At 45.6% G+C, this 20,412-nt stretch overlaps 1 protein-coding gene across 1 annotated transcript in view; it reads left to right on the top strand.

The window, feature by feature from the left end:
- Positions 1 to 20,412, top strand: part of LOC138452842 (uncharacterized) — a 251,166-nt gene that overhangs the window by 102,109 nt on the left and 128,645 nt on the right. Inside the window, exon 2 of the mRNA XM_069605186.1 lies at positions 10,094 to 10,342. Coding sequence (XP_069461287.1) covers positions 10,094 to 10,342 — 249 coding nt within the window. The remainder of the gene's footprint in view (positions 1 to 10,093; positions 10,343 to 20,412) is intronic.

The following is a 20,412-nucleotide window of genomic DNA, read 5'->3' as shown; positions in this document are numbered from 1 at the left end:
GGGCGGTTGGAGATGATGTCCCTGGCCTTGGGCATCCATGTACCATGTGGGTGTACCGTCCCCTAAGCACAGCGGCAGCTCCAGGGAGCCCCGGCAGGATCCCCATTCCTCCTCGGAGGTGTCATCTGCAACGTAGCCGAGCCAGAGGTGCAGCCTGGGCTTGCAGACGGACAACCCACATGGGAGACACCCGCTCCTAGGGTAACACCAATGTTCTGCTGGCATGGGGGCAATTTGTGGCCTGCCCCTGCAATTGTGTCCCAGCCCACCAAAATATCTGCCCAGACGGCCCATTCCCACCCACACCACCAACAATCCAGCCCCAGTCTCGCCCACCCCAGTGACAGTGGGCCCTAACCATAGAATAATAAAAAACAGTACTCGCATAACGTTGCAGCTGCTTGCGTAGACAAAGCTGTAAACAAAATAAAAAACATGTGTTACCTACGGTCACCCCAGCAAAAACAAATCTACACTTATGCCCCCCCTGGCAAGCCATCCCTGGTGGTCTACTGAACCTCACCCACCCCAGTGAAAATACATTTGCCCCTTCATACGGGCAGAAATCTGGCCCGAGTGAGGGCTGCTTGAGGTGCCCCCCCACACTCCATTTGGGGTGGGGGGAGAAGCCCACCCCAAAATGTCAGACAGGCCCCCCAATGGATGGAGCAGTAGGGTTTGGGCACCCTGGGAGCAGATTGGCACAGTGTTCTCCGCAAATATCTTGTCCATGGAGGCGGTGTTGTCTGTGATTGTCTTGCCTAGAGAGGCAATGTTCTCCCGCCACTCCTGCCTTGCCTGGGCGTTGTCCTCCACGAACTGCACACAAGCGCAGTCAGCTGCTCAGAATGCCGCGGCCCTGCAGGAACACCTGTGGAGGTGGACGGTTCCTGGGTGTCATGCTCGGCCTCACTACTCTCCACTATGGGACTAATGGCCCCTTCAATTAACTCCCGCCTAGACTGCTCCGGGGTGGTGGTATGGTCTGACTCGAGGGATGAGATTTGGGGGATGCCTGTGGACTGGGCGTGCGGGGCAGTTCCAAGGAATCGTCCTCCACGGGCACACATACCTCATCCTGTGCCTCCTCCTCAGCCTGGGGTGCTTTGGCTGCCACCTCCCCAGCCAAACTGGACTCTGCCGAGTGTAGAGCCTCGGCTGTTTCCTGTGGCTGTGCAATAAGTGTTGGCACTTCCGCCTCAACGGCCCTCAGCAGCACCAGTGCCTTGACAACCTGATGTGTTTTCACAGGTGGTGCATGGCGGGCCTTGGGTTGGCCCTTCGAGGTGGAAGGCTGGTTGGCCTCATCCTGGGCCCTCTTCCGGTGTGTGGTTCTCGATGGGGTTGAGTCCTGGACATCGCTGTCATGGTCTGAGCCTGTGGGGGTCGAAGAGAGGGACGGTATGAGTGATGTTTTGATAGGCATCATACATACATTTGTACAATTCATCATCCACAAAATCGAGGGTATTATGCATTTGAGTTTGGATGATCACGTTGTTTGATACATGGGTGGGTTATGCATTCATACGTCGGGGTCATTCATGTTGGCCAAGACCTATGGTATGTGACATGCATATTTGTTGGGGCCTCCATGCAGTGTGACTTATGGCATTTACATTTTGTGTGGTATGTGTCAGGTACGGCATTGCCTTGCTGCAGGCATCTGCATGTGTCTGTGATGCGTCCGACAACTTTGCTGGGAGTGTGTGTGTGTTGGGCCATGGCTTGCCTCTTTGGACAGACATATTGGTTGACTTTCATCAGACTCTGCATTACAGTGTTTTCTTAGGACACTCACCTCCATCTGCCGATGTTTTGCCGCCACACTCCATGTCTCTGTCACCTTCTAGCCCCTCGATGCCAATTATGCTGGCGCAGATGTCTTCCCATCGGGACAGCTTGATGGGGGAGCTGGCTCCTCTGCCTGTTCCCATTGCCTGGCTCCTGTTTGCAGATAGTATGTTCCGTACTAGCAGCCGCAAGTCATCCCAACACTTCCTGCAGTCTTTTATGGTGAGTGGGGTGTTCCCGACTGCGCTCACTTTCTGCGCCACAAGTGCCCAGATCTCTTTTTTTCTAATGATGGCCTCCCTCTTCATGCTGTGGGCGAACACGATCTCAGTATGTTCCTGCAGGGTCCCAGCTAGCTTCTCCAACTCGTCTTCGTTGAAGCGCTCATTGTGGTGTGTTAGATGAAGATTGTCCAACAAACAGCAGAGTCCAACAGGTCCTGTGTGCTGAGGATGGCAATGGATAGTGTTTTTAAAGATGGCCGCCGTGCTCCTTCCCGTTCCTGTGCGATGACGCTACTTCCGTTTCCGCTTATTTACGGTGACCGTTATTAGCGGACACTGCTAATGCCGCATTGGTTCATGCCGGTAGTGCAATCTGCGCTATGCATGATGCCGCTAAGAGCATTTTTTGTGCCTTTAACGGCATGGCGGTAATGCCCTTACCGGCATGGCGCAAAGCTTGTGCCTTCAAAGTCATTGACTACACAGACACGCTATTTGCTCCATGCCGGTAAGGACCATTACTTACCTCCAACCTCGGAATGACCCCCCTTGTCCTGGCCCTAAAAGAAGGCTATTGTACTCACAAGCCGAAACGTTACTAGACGCTGCACCCCATGTGCTCAAGCAGCCCCCATCAAGAACACATGCCTTTGATTTACTTCCTGACGTAGAAATACAACTGGGTCCCCCTTCTGCCTGGCATATCAGACCTCAGAGAGGTCTTTGAAAAAGGAGTGTGACATCTAGCACCCTGTATGGTAGTGTCACACTTAGCACTCTCTTGTACTAACAGAGCCCTGACTTGTTCAGAGCTCATATCGCTTCGATCCTTTATCTTGCATTAATGTAATAATGTATGTTGCACAATGACACCTGAATTAAGTCAAATATGTGAAATCAAGACATGCACAGCTTTCTGTCATTAATTGTTGTTTGTTGCACACACTTATCGTTGCACCGTTGTCTTTGTAATTGTAATACTATGACAGACGACTCAAAAATGTCAGATTATAATTAGAAAAACACCTTTTTCAAAAAAAGTTATTGTAAAAAAAAACAGAATAAAAAGAAAAAAACAGTCTTAACAGCAACATAAAAAGTGCTGTGTAAAACTGAACCAGTTTGAGTGTTCTACTATTTAACATTAAGGTTATAATAGATCCAGAGATATCTCTGCCAAGTGATACATGAAAAATTAAATATGTTTGCATAAATAATGTGTAAATACCCAAATGTGGATGGTAGGATGCCGCCCTTTTGTTTCAACACTGGCGCCTGGGCAACCTGTGGGAGTCGATCCTTTCACTGCTCCTGCTAACGCATATTTATACACAGACGGATTTTTGTTTTGGACTATTAGACACCGACGGCCATTAGAAATATGAGTTAAGGGAACCATCCCTTTAGAGTTAGGGCCAGAAAGGCATTTCACCAACCCAGGAACCTTGGACTCAAAAGTATTTGTTTTAAAACCTTTATTTACTGTGTCTCTCTTGATACCATGCCTGTCTCACAGATGGCAAAGTGTAGAGATGAGAGGGGACACCCCTGTTTCACTCCTCTCCTAATTTTGACTGCTCCATAAGCATCCATTCACTCCCATTCTAAAAGCAGGATCGAAGCACGCTGCTCTAATCTAGCCCCTAGAATTATCTCCTATATCCATTGCTCTCAGCGCTTTCTCTGGAACCCCTCAGCTCAATCCTATAAAGCTCTTTTTCTGTATTTAAGCCTAGGGGGACTGAGGCGATGTCTTGTAATCTCATCATTTTGCCAAAAAGGCTAGCTACTCTCCTAATGTTATCGAATGCCTGCCTGCCCTTGATAAAAAACTGCTTAATGCGGGTGGATCATTGACACCATAATCCCTTCCAGTCTCCTTTCCAATATTTTGGTAAATATTGTATAGTCCAGGTTAAAGCAATTGTCCTATAAAAGCCACAGTTCTCAAGGTCCTTCCCTATTTTGTGGATAACACTTGTTGTGGCTTGCACCATCATTTTGAAAACCTTTTCAGAGTGGGGAAAGGAGTTAATCAGCTCTGCCAATGGCATGAAAGGTTTACTAGAGAATCTTTTATAACATTGCATTGTAATCCTTTTTTGGCCTGGAGCCTTATTCAATTTAAAGGTTGAGATTGCTTGTATAACATCTTCCTTTTTATGCAGTCTTTCTAACTCTTATTTTCTTTTCATTGGTATTCTTGGGGAGCTTCACTTAGGCTATCTAACTTTCTACTTTGTGTTTCTCTCTCCAGTTCCACTAACTCATAATGTTTACTGTAAAAGTCTTAGAAAGATTTTAGTCTCGCTTTATCCTCGAAGTGCCTCACCCACTCCTCATTTCATACAACCTGTATGTTTCTGCAGTGTCATTTCATCCTATGATAGCGGGCAAGAAAGCTACCAGTTTTATTGGATCTCTCATATAATTTTTGTTCCTCACCAGCAAGGCCCTTTCCACCATATTCATAGACCTATTGTTAACCTGGCCCCCCTGATCAGAGATAGTCTTTTCTAAACGTTCCTAGAACCTGTTCTTTTATGTTGTTCCTCTAAATGTCCTCTTTCAGCATCTCCTTATGCTTCTTGGAGCACGAAACATGAAGCACCTTCCAAGCTACTAGTAACTCCACACGTAATATTAGGTGATGTCTGACCCACTGGATTCTGGATGAAGAACTCATTGATACATGACTCTACTTCTTAAGCTACCATTGTATTTATCAGTATTGATATTGGTACAGTACAGCTCCGCTCTACAGAGTTCCTCCGGATCTCATTGAGCAACAACTCATTCGAACAGTGGTCCTATATTTTTATATTGTCCACAGACAATTGTTCGATTTAGTAATTTAATCTTCGGGAGACAGTTAATGCATATGTACATAGCGTGCACATGTGAATAGAAGAAGTCCCTTTCCTCCCCGTACCTAATTTTCCACAAATCTATAAGTCCCAGCTCGTCTAAAAAAGATTTCTGCTTGGTTGAGCCCTGCAGTGTCTGGGTGGTATTCCTTTTGTAATTATCTAAGACTCTATCAAATATCAGAGTTAAATCCTCTTCTACATAATGTGGCATATCCCTAGCATTTTTAGCATTTCCGGTTTGCTAATCTTACCACCAAGTGGAGTCCCCTCGTCTTACATAACTCACAAAGGGCATTGGACTTCAGGCCCTTCAATGAGTTCATGTTCAGTTCTATTTTGCAAAAATCAAAAAACATTTGTGTTTCCTGCAGGGTGTATTATTTTGGCTGACTAAGCTGTCGTTGCTGTCTTTATCAGGTCCAACCGTTGCCTACCAGTGTGTGACAAAATGTCTGCTGCTCTGCAGGAGTACAGGGATGGGTAGTTGTGAACACCCCTACTCATTCCCACACTACTACTAAACCAGCAGTGACCCTGGTCATAAAGGTAAAACAGGCATAGCCTATCAGATAGAGGTCCTATTCCTCGTTTAGTAACATGGCCAAGGATATGCTACACTGTTCAGGAGAGGTATGAGCTGGAACAGAATGAAGCCAAACAACAATAGTTCTATGGTACGAAAATATAAGAATGTTCAAGCAAGGTCAAATAGAAATATGATCATTAAACTAATAAAAATGAACACAACTAATAAAAATGCTACTGACCCACCCATTTAAGGGAAACCTAGAGAAAGCAGAATTTAACATGAAGGGGCACTCTCCGTTTGTAGAAAGGGGTGTTCAGGCAAAGATTTCAGCAGCAACATGTCAAAGTTAATGAATTTGTCTTTCAAAAGGTAGAAAAAAAGGGCTTACAAATCACAAGGGTCGCTTTGGGTGGGCCAGGGGTACAGGACCACTTCAAATACCTTTGTCTTGTCGTTCAGGGCTCAACCGCACTGGGCCACGCTATTTAGCATTGAATCAGGCGTCTGGGTGCTGTGAAGGCATCATGAAGCAGACCCAGACAACAGGTTCAAGTTTGATTCACAAAATGTTATTAACTCAAAAGGCAGGATGGAGTAAGGCCTAACTTGCCCTATGCTAAGGTGGGATTGCCCTACCTAAAGAAGACTAAGGATAGTCTGTGTCAGGATGTCCAAAGCAAATGTATGTCTGTGTCCAAAACCTATACTTGCCCTCACAACTAACTGTATACAATGTGTAGGGATGTCAGCATCAAAATGAGTAGTGTTCAAAATAAAGTTCAGAGCTTCTTCCAGCTCTTGGCTTATAATCAGCTTCCCCTCCCCAAGTTCACAATAGGTCAAAAGGCACAGGGCTTCCCTTATCCAAGAGTTCAAATCTTCCAGCTTTTCAAAACAACGCAATTCTGAGGGACACTTCCCAGCTCTGATATCGTCATTTTTCACTAGTCCACATAGACAGTTCAATTTCTTAACTTCAAAATCACATAAGAGGTTGGTGTAAAAACACAAGCTTCTTTATGGGTGCTTTCAATGGCTTTTCTATGCAGGGGGGCACTCGGTCTAGATGCAGTTGTCGGACCACACGGTCCACTCCTTGCAGGTCAAGCAACTGATACCCCTTCTTGACTGCTTTTCCATCAACATTAGGCCACTGCTTTAACTTGACAGTGATGCTTGATTCATTCACCTGTTTCAAACCCTTCTGACACTGCACTGTGGCGTCGCTGGCCACCATGCACATGTTACACTTTCTTGTATTCCCCTGGCTTTTGCCAATGTGTGTTTCCTTATAACATACAGTTCCTTGACTTTTCTTGGCTGTTGCCAATGCTCGTTTTCTCATATAATGCAGTTGGTTTGAATTCTCTTGGCTTTTGCCAATGCTCGTTTCTCATATAATGCAGTTTGTTGTATCAGCCCGCTTCACAAACTTTCTTTCTTTTACTTCCCTCACTATTCAAGAGTGCTCAAAATCTGCTTTCTTTTTGTTCGATATTCAAAATTACTTATCTTTGCTTTCAATCAAATATGGTAATCATAGAACTGTTTGTTTCTGTTCAAATTAATGTTCATTGCCTGCTTCACATATGCGCCTGCCAGCCCGGTGTTCCCCCTTCTTTGTACACTCAACAGTTAGAGCTTACGACTGTTGTGCGAGGTCCTGTGCCGCCACAAGATCTATCCATCCCGTGCGGTACCTCACTTACTCTCCCAGCAGTTCTATGTGGCTTTGCTCATCCAGCGATGCTCCTCCTCCAGCTTGGGACTCTTAGAACTGCTTCGCTCAGTCACGCCAGTCTCCCTTTCGTGGCCTGCCACCAGCCTCCAGTGTCCCACTGCATAAACTCTGCATTTTCGAATGGGTCTCAAGCAGTGTGCTTGCCACACCGCAGATCCAGAGAGGTCTGCCTGCACCCAAACGCAGATGCCTCCATTTCCACAATGATTCTGGCTTTTAAAGTTCCCGCCACCATGATTGGTCCAAAAAGGACTAGACCGTTCACTACTGAAACGGTAATGCTGTCTTACTCATGCTGTCCTCCTCCTCGTCTCAGTACCCAACTGAGTTCAGCAGGTGTGTGCATTAGTAAAATGAGGATGTGCTATTCTTTCTCCTATTGTTGCTTCTTGGGGAATGTCTTAGGGGAAGAACAGGAAAATGGCTGACAATAGCCTATAAAGACTTGAGGCTAGAGGGCTTGTTATGAAAAGGAAATGGGGGATACCATGTCTCACCTAAAGATGTCCTCTCCCCACTCCCTGTCTCCTCCACCCAGGTGATCCTCCCTCGCATATCCATCCCCTGAGTCGGGATCCAGGAGAGATGACCTTTCCCTGGCCACCCAAAAGGAGGCTTCAGGCGGAAAAGAAGTGAGGATGCTCTCAGGTTCCTCATAGTGTTTTCTGACAATATAGTGTGATTTGACAGCAGTGATGGCTTGCAGACCAAAGATGCTGGAAATTGGCAGGGGATGTCCGTTTAGCAGTGCTGGACACTTCAGCAGCCTCTGATGTGTAGAAGCGGCGACTTGCCTTCATCAGCAAGTGAGCTAGACTGGCTCATCATGACTTCCAGATACTGCTGCAGTGATAGCCTGAAGCTCCAAGAAGCTGGTAACGAGACAGGAGTTGTCGAGTTGGAGACACTACGAGATTCAGCAGGTCTCAGCTGTGGAGATGGCAGTTTTTTGACATTACGTAAAACCCTAAGAAGCAGATGCGGTTGAGTATCAAGGTCGGAAATGACTTTGGCAGTTTCTTGGCAGCTGCTTGGATGTGTTGTAGGTGCCCAAACCGGCGTTAGAGATCTAGGGGTACCTTCTTTTGTTCTGGGGTTGCTGGGAGACCCAGTCCATGGTCTCTGGTGCAAGTTCTGTCCTTTATTTTGCCCTTTCAAATTACTAAGGTTTGCAGAGAGCACTTTCAAGGTTCTGTCAACTCCATTAAGCAGATTCATGGGTACCAGTTTCTCGGTCACGATAGGCCTTGTCCAACCAGCCTGCCATCCCAAATAGGTACTTGGGATGTTTTGGGAGAGCCGGTCTTCACCTCTATGGAATCAATCAGGTTCCAATGTATCCTTCTTCAAAGGTGTTTGAAATGTGAATCAACTAAGAGGGGTGGTCTCCCTCGCCCCTCATTATTTAGGTAAAATGCTAGAACGGCTTGGTGCAAAGCAATTCTGTTAGGGGTCCAATTCAGCCTGTGTAACAAATTTCATTTATCATGTCATGTAATACCCAGAGTGCCTTGTCTACAGGAATTAGGAAGGGGGAACAGGGCATTTACAAGCCCTGGCAAAATCGTAGTTGGTTCTACCACCCTTTGGACTGAACCTCTCCGCAGGGCTACTCTAAATCCAGCCTCTTTCTCAGTCTTGCTACATCAAAAAGTCTCCAGTAATCAATGTGGCCATTGTGATGGCAGAACTGTCTCTCAAGCACCCCACCCCATAGGACCTCCCACAGAGAGTTCATTTTCCTTGTGTGAAGCTGTCAACCTTCCTCAGGGGTGTCAGCATCTTGGGCTGGTCCTAGCATGGTTGCTGTGGGTACATCAAAGCCAGACATCTATTACACACCAGGCCCTGTGTGTCACTGCTTACCAAGCTGGCTATATTATGACATCCAATTCTTGTGGCTGTATAATTGTGTAATCTCAGTAGCCACCTTGTCCTAACTAGACATGGTTTATATTTAGATAGTGCTCTCCCAATAGGCGGCTTGGGTAAAATATTATGGTGTTTGAACCAGATGTGCAGATAGTTAAATTGCCACTTCTGCCAATTGGAATTTTGCAGCTGTTTTCAAGAATGTACGTGATCCTAAATCTGCCCTGCTGCCACAATATGTCAGCTGCTGGTAAACCTATACAACAGGTGCACCTGTTCTTTTTATTTTAACGAGGGGTCTGTGTTAAAACAGGGTCAGTGAAATGATCAAGAAAAAGGGGAACACAGACTACCTCCTACTCCTGCATCGTAAATTAGATCATTACCATAGGGACAAAACCACGCCGAACTGTGCACACAGGCTCCACTTCTACCAAAACCAAACAATGTTCCCACAGAAAAACATTTAGACATATTTAGGAACCAGCAGGATTCAGTTTATTATTGCCCGACTTTTTTGGTTCTTAGTTTGTCTTTTTTATATATTTCAATATACACATTATTCACCATGTAAAAGTATATTGCGAAAACACTATGGTAATGATTTAATTTACGATGCAGGAGTAGGAGGGAGTCTGTGTTCCTCTTTTTCTTGAGCTGCTGGTAAAGTCAGGAGACAGTCACAGCAAAGTAGATGCGTGCAGTATGATTTTTAGGCATAGAGCATTGTGAGAGTGGGATCTGATTAGCAAATCTTACTTTCAGAAACCGGATAGCCTGAATACCTTTACTACTGAATATTTAAAAAGGGCAGGCTTTCCCGCCCTCACCAGATGGCATTCTGATACACCCTTCCACTTGTAGATTTCATATATGTAGTTGTTGCACATGCATCTTAAATTTAGAATTTGGAATAAAAATGGCTGTGTAATACATTGAGCTACACGTCAAATCAGAAAGTTCTATAAGAGAATGGAAGTTATTTCTTTCCTGAATGCATCCTAATATATTAACCAGAGATGTCTGTATGGATTTAAACAGTGTGGGCATTTGTTTTCCACAGGTACAGTCCAAATGTATTCCCACCGAAAACATTCCAGCACTTTTTGATGTAAGGACCCATGGCACATCAACATGTGATTTAATAGAACCTACTAACAAACAATACAGAGGAGAGCAGGGCAAAACGCTAGATGAACATCAGGATGAGAAAAAGCATGACAAACCGAAGGGCCTCTCCTTTGCTAAACCTTGTCAAATCACAGGCGCAGGAAAACAGCTGAACGTTGCACCTACCGACACAACTCAAAAGGTTTGTAGCACATGTCAAATATTCATGTTCATTTTAAATTGAGAAGGCTATTAGAGTTATACTATGAAATGTTGACATGTCAGAAGAGCTTAATTTGATGTTCACTGACATCCAGGGGTGGACTGGGAACCAAAAGAGGCTCTGAAAATAATATTCAAAATTGGCCCATATTACACATTTTTAGCAAGCTGAACCCTTTTCCTATGAGAATATTTGGAAATAACATAGGTTACTACACAAAAGAGGCCCAGGGTGCAGAGGCCTACCGGGGAAATCTCCAGAGTTCCCTATAGGCCAGACCACTCCTGCTGATGACTGGTAAAATCGAAGTATTCACAAGTTGGCTTTACATTAATTAGCCTTGTACCAACATTTACAGGTAAAGAAAGATACGTTGACTATGGTACACCTTGCAAAAACAATTGTGCAAAAGATTGCAAGCAGTTGATCAATGGGCAAATGGTAATCAGTTTCAATGTAACTTGTAGTAGTTATCACCATTATGAACTATGCCAGTTTACTGATGCACCCTTTTTCCAGCAATCAGACTTCAATAGCAGGCTGTCTCTTTCTGGAAAATTGTATTCTCTTACTGATTCATTCAGCAATCTGCTCCAATGGCATTGGGTGTATTTGTGTGTAGGCAGCCTGGTCATCTTTGACTACTAATTCATATAATAGTGAAGATATCACGCCCACTTTCAGGAGTAAACGACACCAGCAACCGCCCACCAGTCCAAGCCTCAGGTAGGCCTAAGCACAATGAGGGCGCCAGCAAGGGCTGAGGACTATGTCCACCCTCATACAAGAGGGTGCTATCTATTAGCCTAACACCTGAGGTGCTAATTGTTTGTTTCTAATGGGAAATTGGAGACTTGCCTACAGCGCATGCCAAATGTCCCTGTAAAATGAGTACAAATGTGACTACACTGGAAATGAATGAATAGAATAGGTCCCTCTATTATTTATATGGCAGCCATGATAGTCAAGCGAGATGGCTGCAGCGAGCCAGTGTGGGGCTTCAAGCAGGTAAGTGGGGCATGAGGAAAGTTGGTAGGGGGGGCGGGGAGAATTCTCTGGGGAAGAGGTTTGGGGTGGACCTGGATCCACAGACATTGGGCCAAAGAGGAAATCAAGGGAACAATGATGGCTGCAGAGAACACAAGTGGTTACTTGAGTTCTTGCCTGTGCTCCATGCCATGTGATTGTCCAACGCCTTTCCTCATGGGTGCTAATGCTGTTTAATATTACCTCAGAATCATAGTAGTGTATTACTGTATCCTTTTTCTTCAAGTAGTGAACCCAATATCATATTTTCTGTTCAGGAAAAATGCAAATAATTAGCCAAGTTTCTGATTAGTTTTCTTTTTTCAACCCCAAAGCTTGAACCTTATACATACACTCTATGAAAGTAGGAGAAAACTCTTTTTTTGTTATTGCATTTTTGTTATCATTGTATACTTTTCTTTTCTTCCTCTTATTTATATTGATACAACACATATGCATTCAACAAAACTGAAGAGCGATGGCTGGAAGGTTTTGAATGAATAATAACTACTGCCATTGCTCTAGGCAACCCCTCCAGGCCATTGCATTTAGTCTGCTATGACACTACAGAAGGAGAGATGCGATATATAAATCACACTTGACTCCACCCCAAAAGGGGCAGTCCAGCCCAAACTGCTGGGTGATATCCCTTCTTCACAAGACCACAAGAAACCTCAGTATTTCAGCTTTGTTGGGGGTTATTGTGGTGTACCGTGGGTCTCTATGCACAGCAAGCTTGGGGCACAAGTCTGGACACACCTTTGGCAAAACTGAAGAATGGTGGCTGAAGGATTTTGAATGAAACATAACCTCTGGCTTTGATCTGTGCAATCCAGCAGGACTATCGTTTGTCAGCCTGTTATACTACTACAGAATGGAAGATCTATCAGGCTTTTTCCTAGCTGAAAAGGCACGCTACAGCCCAAACTGCAATGTCGCATCGCTTCTTTACGAGACCACCAGCAACCCCATACATGTTTTAACCCCACACATCGTTAGTGAGTTGTAGCATTCAAAATATTGATCAAACACGGTTTGAACTCGCATCTGTATATAAAAGTCAAAAGTTGTGGGTTTGTGGCTTGGGTTTTTGTTTGTTCCTCATACAATTCCACACTGTTCCACCAATCTGCACCAAATTGTGCACAGTTACATGCTAGGACTCTGCGTACGGCAGTGGCTACATTCCATGTGCACACCGCAACTCGCTTTCTGGATGATTTCAGCCCCTGCACACATGAGACGGTTGCCTGGAAGTGGTGAAACATGAAGGTGGTCGTAGAGCTTATTGCAAGCATCTGGATGCGAGAAGCAAAACTCTTGCAAAACCCCATTTTAAAGCCCTTGGACGCACTGTTTCTGAGATATTTGCACAGCAATGCATGAAACATCAATGTGCTCATAGAAGGAATCGACAACACTAATTTTAAGTGCCTTGACACCAAAAACAACACTCAAAGGTCCCTATGGGATCCCAAAAAACATATTTCAAGGCCCTAGGATGCACCGTTTCACAGATATCTGCACTGCAACACACTGCACCATGCCAGGGTGAGGCGACAGGTGGGGAGAGCGCACAGAATTTCCCATTATGCTGCAGCACGCCAACTATCACTACCCCTCCACGTTTGCTCTGGGTTGTGTAAGCCAGCCACATGCACCCTATCTCAGTGCATTCCGACGATAAGCGATTTGGAACCGGGACCTACAGGACCATTGACTTTCATAAGAGACTCACAACAGGGACCTATAGCATCATTGAATTTCAACAAGCGAGGAGAGTGTTATGTTGGTCCACAGAACCCGTGCGGAGTACAGGCATTTTTTTCTAGTCTACTTTAAACATTCTGCTTCAGCTAATTTATCACGTATGAATCAGCAAAGCCAGAATATCTGAATTTTGGACAATCATTAGCCACATACTTGTTCGAAGATGAGTCTTTGTGCACTCCGAGTAGGGGGAAGATAACCTTAACAGTTCTCCAAATTAGTTCGGAAAACATTCTGAGTAATCGGAGAAGAAAACACGTCAGTGGAAAAGTGTCCATTAAGTGTCTCTTCACAAAATATATACCTAAGCCTGCGTTGCATTTTTAAGATGGAGATTTCTTTTTTGTATCTCACTTCTTTCCTCCCTGCGCCGCATGCATAAGGGCATCAGGTAGCGCTACAACGTGTTCTGTTTCCTGCCCTATCAAGGGCACCATCTTTGTAAGAATTAAGTTGTATTTTGAAAAACCTATAATATTGCTGCAGTTTCTTGACAGAGTTGATTCTAACAAGTGTGAAATTTACTTAAAACAGTCTTCCTTTGTCACACAATATCCCCGTCTCTGGGTGTCATGCAACAGTTGAGACCAGTGGGGCTTTATATCTTTGCAGAGTTCTTTAGCTGTCCCAGTTTACGCATGACAACCATATCTAGTCAGTTTCTTTTTGCTGTCATTGCATGCTATTAGCTTTGGGTTTCTCATTATCAAGGCAGTACAAAATAGTCTTGAATGCAGGGTAACAAACATGGCTGTATGATATACTCTGGCTTGGGATAACTTGTCATTGTTGAACGTGTTGTATTTCTTGCATTGTGCTCTTTAACTCCTTAGTTTTACACTGTGATCCACCTGAAATCTGTGTTTGCAATATGTCAGCAAGGTTGCTTGTGCCAGCCTCTCAGCGCTCATGTACTGATATCCTCCAACTACACCAGTAGCCCCTCAATATCATAATATCCCTTACAAAGAATTGTGATAGAAGTATTGTTTTTTTGCAAAAGTTCAGAGAAATGCAAAGCAGCTGCACGCCCACTTCTCCATATGACAAAAGGATTGTTTTTATTGTTTGTGTTGTGTTACCACAAAGGATTTTTTTCATTTATCTAATTTAATCACAGAAAGAATAGGCAACATAGATCACTTTTCCATGCCCACCATAAAGTAAAGACCGCTTTCAAAAATTCCTTGAACTGATGTCTACAAAGTTTTCCCATTTGCTAAGATCTGACAACCCTTGCAGTAACAACACTTACATAAACTCCAATCTTCCCACACTGAGGAGACAGCCTATAGATGGGTAATGAAACCAGTGGAAGCAATCATGACTTTAGTGCAACAATCAAAATGTCCAAATGACGGCGAGTGGCAGTCTCAGCAGTGACCCTTGATACCTGGTCTGTCTTCACTGCCCTTTGTTTCCTGAAGGTGGAGCATACTACAAATACCTACTATGTCCGCAGAGCGGACGCGCAGTGGCGGCGAGTTGCAGTCTCAGCAGTGACCCCTGATACCTGGTCTGTCTTCACTGCCCTTTTGTTAGGCAGAAACCTGTGCAGTTCCCTCTGGGACCACTGCAAAAGATTTAAGACTACAGGTGGTTGGCAGTAAACCCAATTGGTAGCAGTCTGTACCACCCAGATTTACCTGGTAGCTGTGGCTGAGCAGTCAGACTTCTCTCAAGAAGAGTTAGGCAGTATACAGAATATTTACAATAGGTCAAAAGAACACAGTAGAACAAGCAAACACTGACCAGAGCTTGGTGTAAAAGAGATATAATTATTTATTTAAAAACAAATCTAGTTAAACACACTGGCACTAATATCAAGCAGTTCAAAAACACAGTCATTAAAAGATATACACTCCCTTCAATGATTAGTTAGACAAGTCTTAAGTAAAGCAACACTTATTTTCAGACAGCGGTGAGCGCTTAACAAAGATGGCACACTAATCAATCGGTTTAAAAGGGAGAGAAAGGCAGAGCAAAGATAGAAACCGATCCCAACACTTTCGGAAGAACACAGTAGGAGAAGAAGGCAGGTTAAAACCGTAAAGTCAAAGTTAACAAGGCCGGACCCACTTTAAGAGGCTCCGGTCGAAATGTGTCCAAGGTCACAGGGTTCAAAGTGCCCAAAAGTCTCCCAATAAGTTCAGAAAGAGTTGGACCAAAAAAAAGGGACCAGTTAGATGGTCAAGGCGGCCAGCCCAGTCCAGAAGTTTAAGGGATTATTGTTACCTTGTAGCAATCTTTAGAAAGGGAGGCCTGGCGGACACAGTACCTTAAAATGGTGAGAACGCTCCAGCGGGGGCAGTTGTTCCTGGCAGCGGGTGCAAGTCGGTGCTTCGTCCGGAGGAAGAGAGGATCTTGTCGGGGAGGAAAGCAGGAGTCCGTTGCACTGCCAGGGAAGAAACCAGCCACGGAGTTCTCAATTAAAAGGAGCGGTCCTTTTATTCACGGTCCAGTGGTAAGTGGCTATCCGGTTGCCGGGGTGCTTGGCACGGGCAATTCGACCACAAGACGTCCTGGGATGCGAAAAAGAAAGGTAAACTGGTTGTGCCCACCAGTCAGGGGAAGAAGACTCTCCAGCCTGGAGATCTCGTCTGTTGTTGGGAAGTGGTGAGTCGGTTCAGCAGGGCTCCACGGGTGGTGTCGTCGTAGCAGGCCGGATCAGCTTCTCCCTCGTCGGATTTTCAGGTCCTGTGGCGACTTCTGAAGTTCCAGTCCCAAAAGCCCTGCTTTTATGCAGCACACCCCCATTCACTCAGCCTAGCTGTCAATCAAACATGCTAAGTGGTGAGCCGGCCGGCTCACCACTTGGGCCAATCACACAAGAGTGCGACTTGAGTTACCAAGGTAACTCAGTCCAGGGTGCCTAAACCCCCTCCCACACCACCTGTGGTACCCAGACAGAGTGGCACCACTTTTGGAGGCTTCTGTGGAGAAGCCAGCCAAAAAGTGGAACAAAGGGCTTGACCTTTGGTTTGGAGTTACAGAGGCGAACACAAACGCCATTTTAAAACTGAGTTCTGGCAGAAAATACCAACCGGTGAATTAATATTAAATAAATAAACCGGCGGTATGTTAAAGGCTATGTTAAAAAGTATTAGCCTCGAACAATGGGAAAATCCCACAGAGATATATTCGCGGTTGAATATAAAAAGTAGTATCCACTGCCACCAGCCATAACTCGACGAGGGGGGACGGGACAGTGCCCCCTCGAATAACAGACCCAGGGGCAATCGAATTGCCCCTACCAGTACGTCCACAATATGATGGTTTGTACTGGATCTGTTAGTAATTTGGGACTAGTAAAGCCAATGGTGACTTTACATGCCCTGGGGGACAGTAGTCAGTCCCAGGGTATGGAGTCTATGGTGGGAGGTCACTATGACACCCCGGTGTTACTGCACGGAGGGTGCGGTGTAAAACACATAGAAAAAACATATGAGACCCTATGGAGTAAAAGACCCCATAGCCCATGAAACACATTAACATTCAAAGGAACACCACAAATCATGTCCAAGAGTGGGAGAAAAAGAGACTCACTCTTGGCAGGAGAAAAAAAAAATCCAGAAATCCAGCAAAGCTGCTGGGGGACTCACTAGGTTAGGAAATTCAGCCTAAACGGAGAATTCTCCCTAACACCTTTTTTTCCTGAAGGCGGAGCATACTACAAATACCTACTACGTCCGCATAGCGGACGCGGAGTGGCGACGAGTGGCAGTCTCAGCAGGGACCCCTGATACCTGGTCTGTCTTCACTGCCCTTTGTTTTCTGAAGTGGCGGCGAGTGGCAGTCTCAGCAGTCTAAGGCTGCTATGGCTGTGAGGTCTGCCACTACCCCTGGCCTGGCCCAGGAAGAGGAAGGGTGTCGGCTGCAGAGCGCACGTCTGCGTCCGGACTTGGAAAGGACCTTGTTACCGGAGACTCAGCAGCGGCCGGGTTTACAGCCGGTTTTACAGATAATCCTGAACAAATCAACCCTTAAGCCAAAGAGTGGAAAAACAGGTGGGAGAGACGCAGAGAGTTCCCCGATGCCTGATGAGACATCAGCTGACTCCCTCTACAGCAATGATACTCCCGGTACTTTTGAACTGAACGCGACTTCTCAATCGCTGGTGAGTTTGGCCATGGCCCCCATGCTTCCCAAGCCTTCCCTCCAGCAGTCTCCAAACCCTCCCTCACCCTCTTTGGGTTCTTTTCTACCTGCGTTCTCCAGAGGGGGTTTGGTGTCAGTTGTGCCTGCTGGGGGGACACATGGGCGGCGTGACAGTGGGGGGCTCTTGGATGGCTGCTGGTCTCAGTGGCAGGGTTTTGGAGTGCATTGATGAGCCAGCAATAGCATTGACAGCGAAGGCGCAGAACACCGAGGGACTCACTGGCCTCTCGGAGGAAACCCGGTGCATTGAAGATGACAGTGACAACGGGCTGCCCCACGCTGAGGGAGCCCAGCCCTGTGCACTGGCTGGGGCGGGCGCGGTGAGCCAAGTCGGCCTTTCACTGAACTCCTTGAAGGTGTACGCAATGGTTCACTCCGGTTTTAGTGAGCAGTCACCCTTGCCTCACTTGGAAGGTCCACCTCCCCTGGGGGTCCAACTTGTTTCCAAATCGTATGCTTTTAACTGAGAATAGGCAAACCCAGCTTGAGTGCCATCGCTGAGGAGATTAGCACGCCCTCCACAGCCTTAACAATCAACATGAGCGTAGATTCTACAAGTGAAAGACAAAACACGTAAAAGCAGCTGTGAAATCCAACGGAAACACCTCCTTGGGGGAAAAAGATCACTGCCAAAAGCAAACCAGCAACAAAAAACAACAGACAGCGAAGCGGCCCCCTAAAAAAGCTAATACCTATACAAAAAGGTCTGCACGGATCAAACCAAACAGAAAGAACCCAAGGAAACAGCAAATTGGTGTCGTTAAGCATCTTAAAACACTTCTTTAATTCTCGCTCAAGTAAACTGCCTGAAAACAACATTGAACTTTCCGATGCTGAAATCCTAGAAGCAGTCAAAGAAAACCAACCACTACCCAAAGAGAGGAGGTTAGACGGCTCAAAGACAACAAAAACAACAGTTACCCCAATAACCAACAAAGCTGCCCCACTTATTGCCCAGACAAAATGGCAATTGGAGAAAATGCAATTAGCAGAGTCCCCGGCGCCAACGCCTTCCAAGCTGGCTCCCTCTGCTGGGTTAGGGCCCATCCTGCCATCCTTACGAGAGGAACCAGTACTTACAAATCAGCGACCTGTAGGTTCTCCTGCGCCACCATCCTGCAGAAGCAGTAACCTCAGAACTTACCCCCTCTCTGCGTCAACAGGTGTTGGCAAGAGAACCTTATTCTACTCGGACTCCAACTCCAAGCTCAGAGACTCCACTGGAGGAAACTCAGGTCTGTCACATAGAGACCTTGGCTGAGTGTTCTGTACTATCGCCCGGAAGAGGTGACGCTTCGGCCAAACCATCAGACAAAACTAAACGACCCACCTTCACAGAAATGCTGTGTCTGGAAACCAGGAACACACCATCTTGAGAAAAACACCAGGCTCACCACCACCAGGAAATGAGATCCTGCCACATGAGTTCAGGAGGTCATCGAAGAAACTCGTTGGAATCCTCTCATAGCCTGACTTCAAGGAGACTCCCGTCTCTGACTTCTTTGCTTTCATCACCTACAAAGAAACGACAAAATGTCCAGGTCCCTACTACGCAGAAGGAAACCCTGTCAAAGAAAACAGATATTTTTTCTATCATGGCGGCAGTGACCATTGCCTTAGCCCCATTCAGTAAACTTTACGAATTCATAAATGATACGTTGAAAGATCACGCAACGATTCAGGCAATGATGCATACCAAAATGATATATCTCGAAGGCTAGATAACGGCGCTAGAAGACAGAGCCAAAAATTCAAACCTGAAACCACTGCATTCGACACCCGTGGCCTGCACGGCCTTCAAAGAGACAGCTCTGTCCATCGACAAAGTCAAAATCTCAAGACGCTTGAAGGAAGCAGGAACACAAATGTTTATATATTTTTGTATTTTTATAAGTCTTGTTCGTACTGGACAAACGGGCCCCTGCCACGGCTAAAGACTCTGTCAACACCAGGGACCCTGGGAAACCTTTTTCCATCTTTGACAAAACCAGATCAAGACCCGACAAAAACTTCGCTAAACACTGTGAGAGAGCGCTCGAACAAACTACTCGACCTCAACTGTACCCAAACTCATCAAATAATCGCACAATGGTATGTTTAGCCCAGGCACCTACATGCCCCTCAAGCCAGCCAACTAAGAGTAAGGTCCTTAAACAGACGTCATCAAACCTTACGGGAGACAAACAACACCCTTCTGAATCACCAAAAACAGTAGATGACTTTTTAGCAAATGAGGCTTTAATGAACATAAGCCAACATCTAAACTATGACCTTCCTACCTCCTTTGCTAACATCACAACTAAGGTACTGAATGCAAGAAAAGAGGAATCTTCGATATCTTCATCTACCTCAAATACAGGGCCAAGCAACGAAGACGAAGATCTGACATCTCCCTTCCATACACTAGAAGAGAGATGTTAAAAGCTAACACGTGAAGTTAATTGGAGCCTGCTACAACCTACATCACTCTTAAACGACGCCAAAACCACAAAAACCAAAACATCATTAAAGAAGGCTAATTTCAACCTTGGTGATCGACCTGCACATCCTACCACCTTAAAGAAAAGCCCTAAGACCACAGCAAACCTCAAAAGTCAAGTTTCACGCTCTGAAAACACTTGAGGTACCTGCCAAGATAAAGAGACCCCAAGGACACACTACAGTTCCAGAACAGAAGGCTATTCCAGGCCCACTTCTAGAAGAGAAAAAGCCAAAGGTATATTCAAACTGGAGCAGATAATGGATAACCACGATGAGGTAATCTTAAATAGAAGATCAGTGTTAACTCTGTTTCATCACATTCTGAAGCTCCATTCGATCAAGTCAGACGACTTAATTATAGTAGACCCTAGCCACAGATACCGTAAAGCTATATCCCACTTGCTGAAAAACCTATTAAGAGGCGCGACTAACAAACTTTTAGGGATGGGCTACGACATAACTGAACCGTCTGACAAAGGATCCCAACTGTCAGTGGCAAAACACAATAACACAAGTAGTGTGGCGCCAAGTTACAGTTCCATAACTGTCAGTCAAACACAGCAAAATAAGAAGACACGAAAGGACTCGGGGAAAAAAGCAAGGACGACGCCCTG

Source organism: Ambystoma mexicanum, chromosome 4p (assembly GCF_040938575.1).
Source record: "Ambystoma mexicanum isolate Mex_15411 chromosome 4p, UKY_AmexF1_1, whole genome shotgun sequence".
Taxonomy (NCBI): Eukaryota; Metazoa; Chordata; class Amphibia; order Caudata; family Ambystomatidae; genus Ambystoma; species Ambystoma mexicanum.
This window is presented reverse-complemented; position numbering and strand designations above follow the sequence as displayed.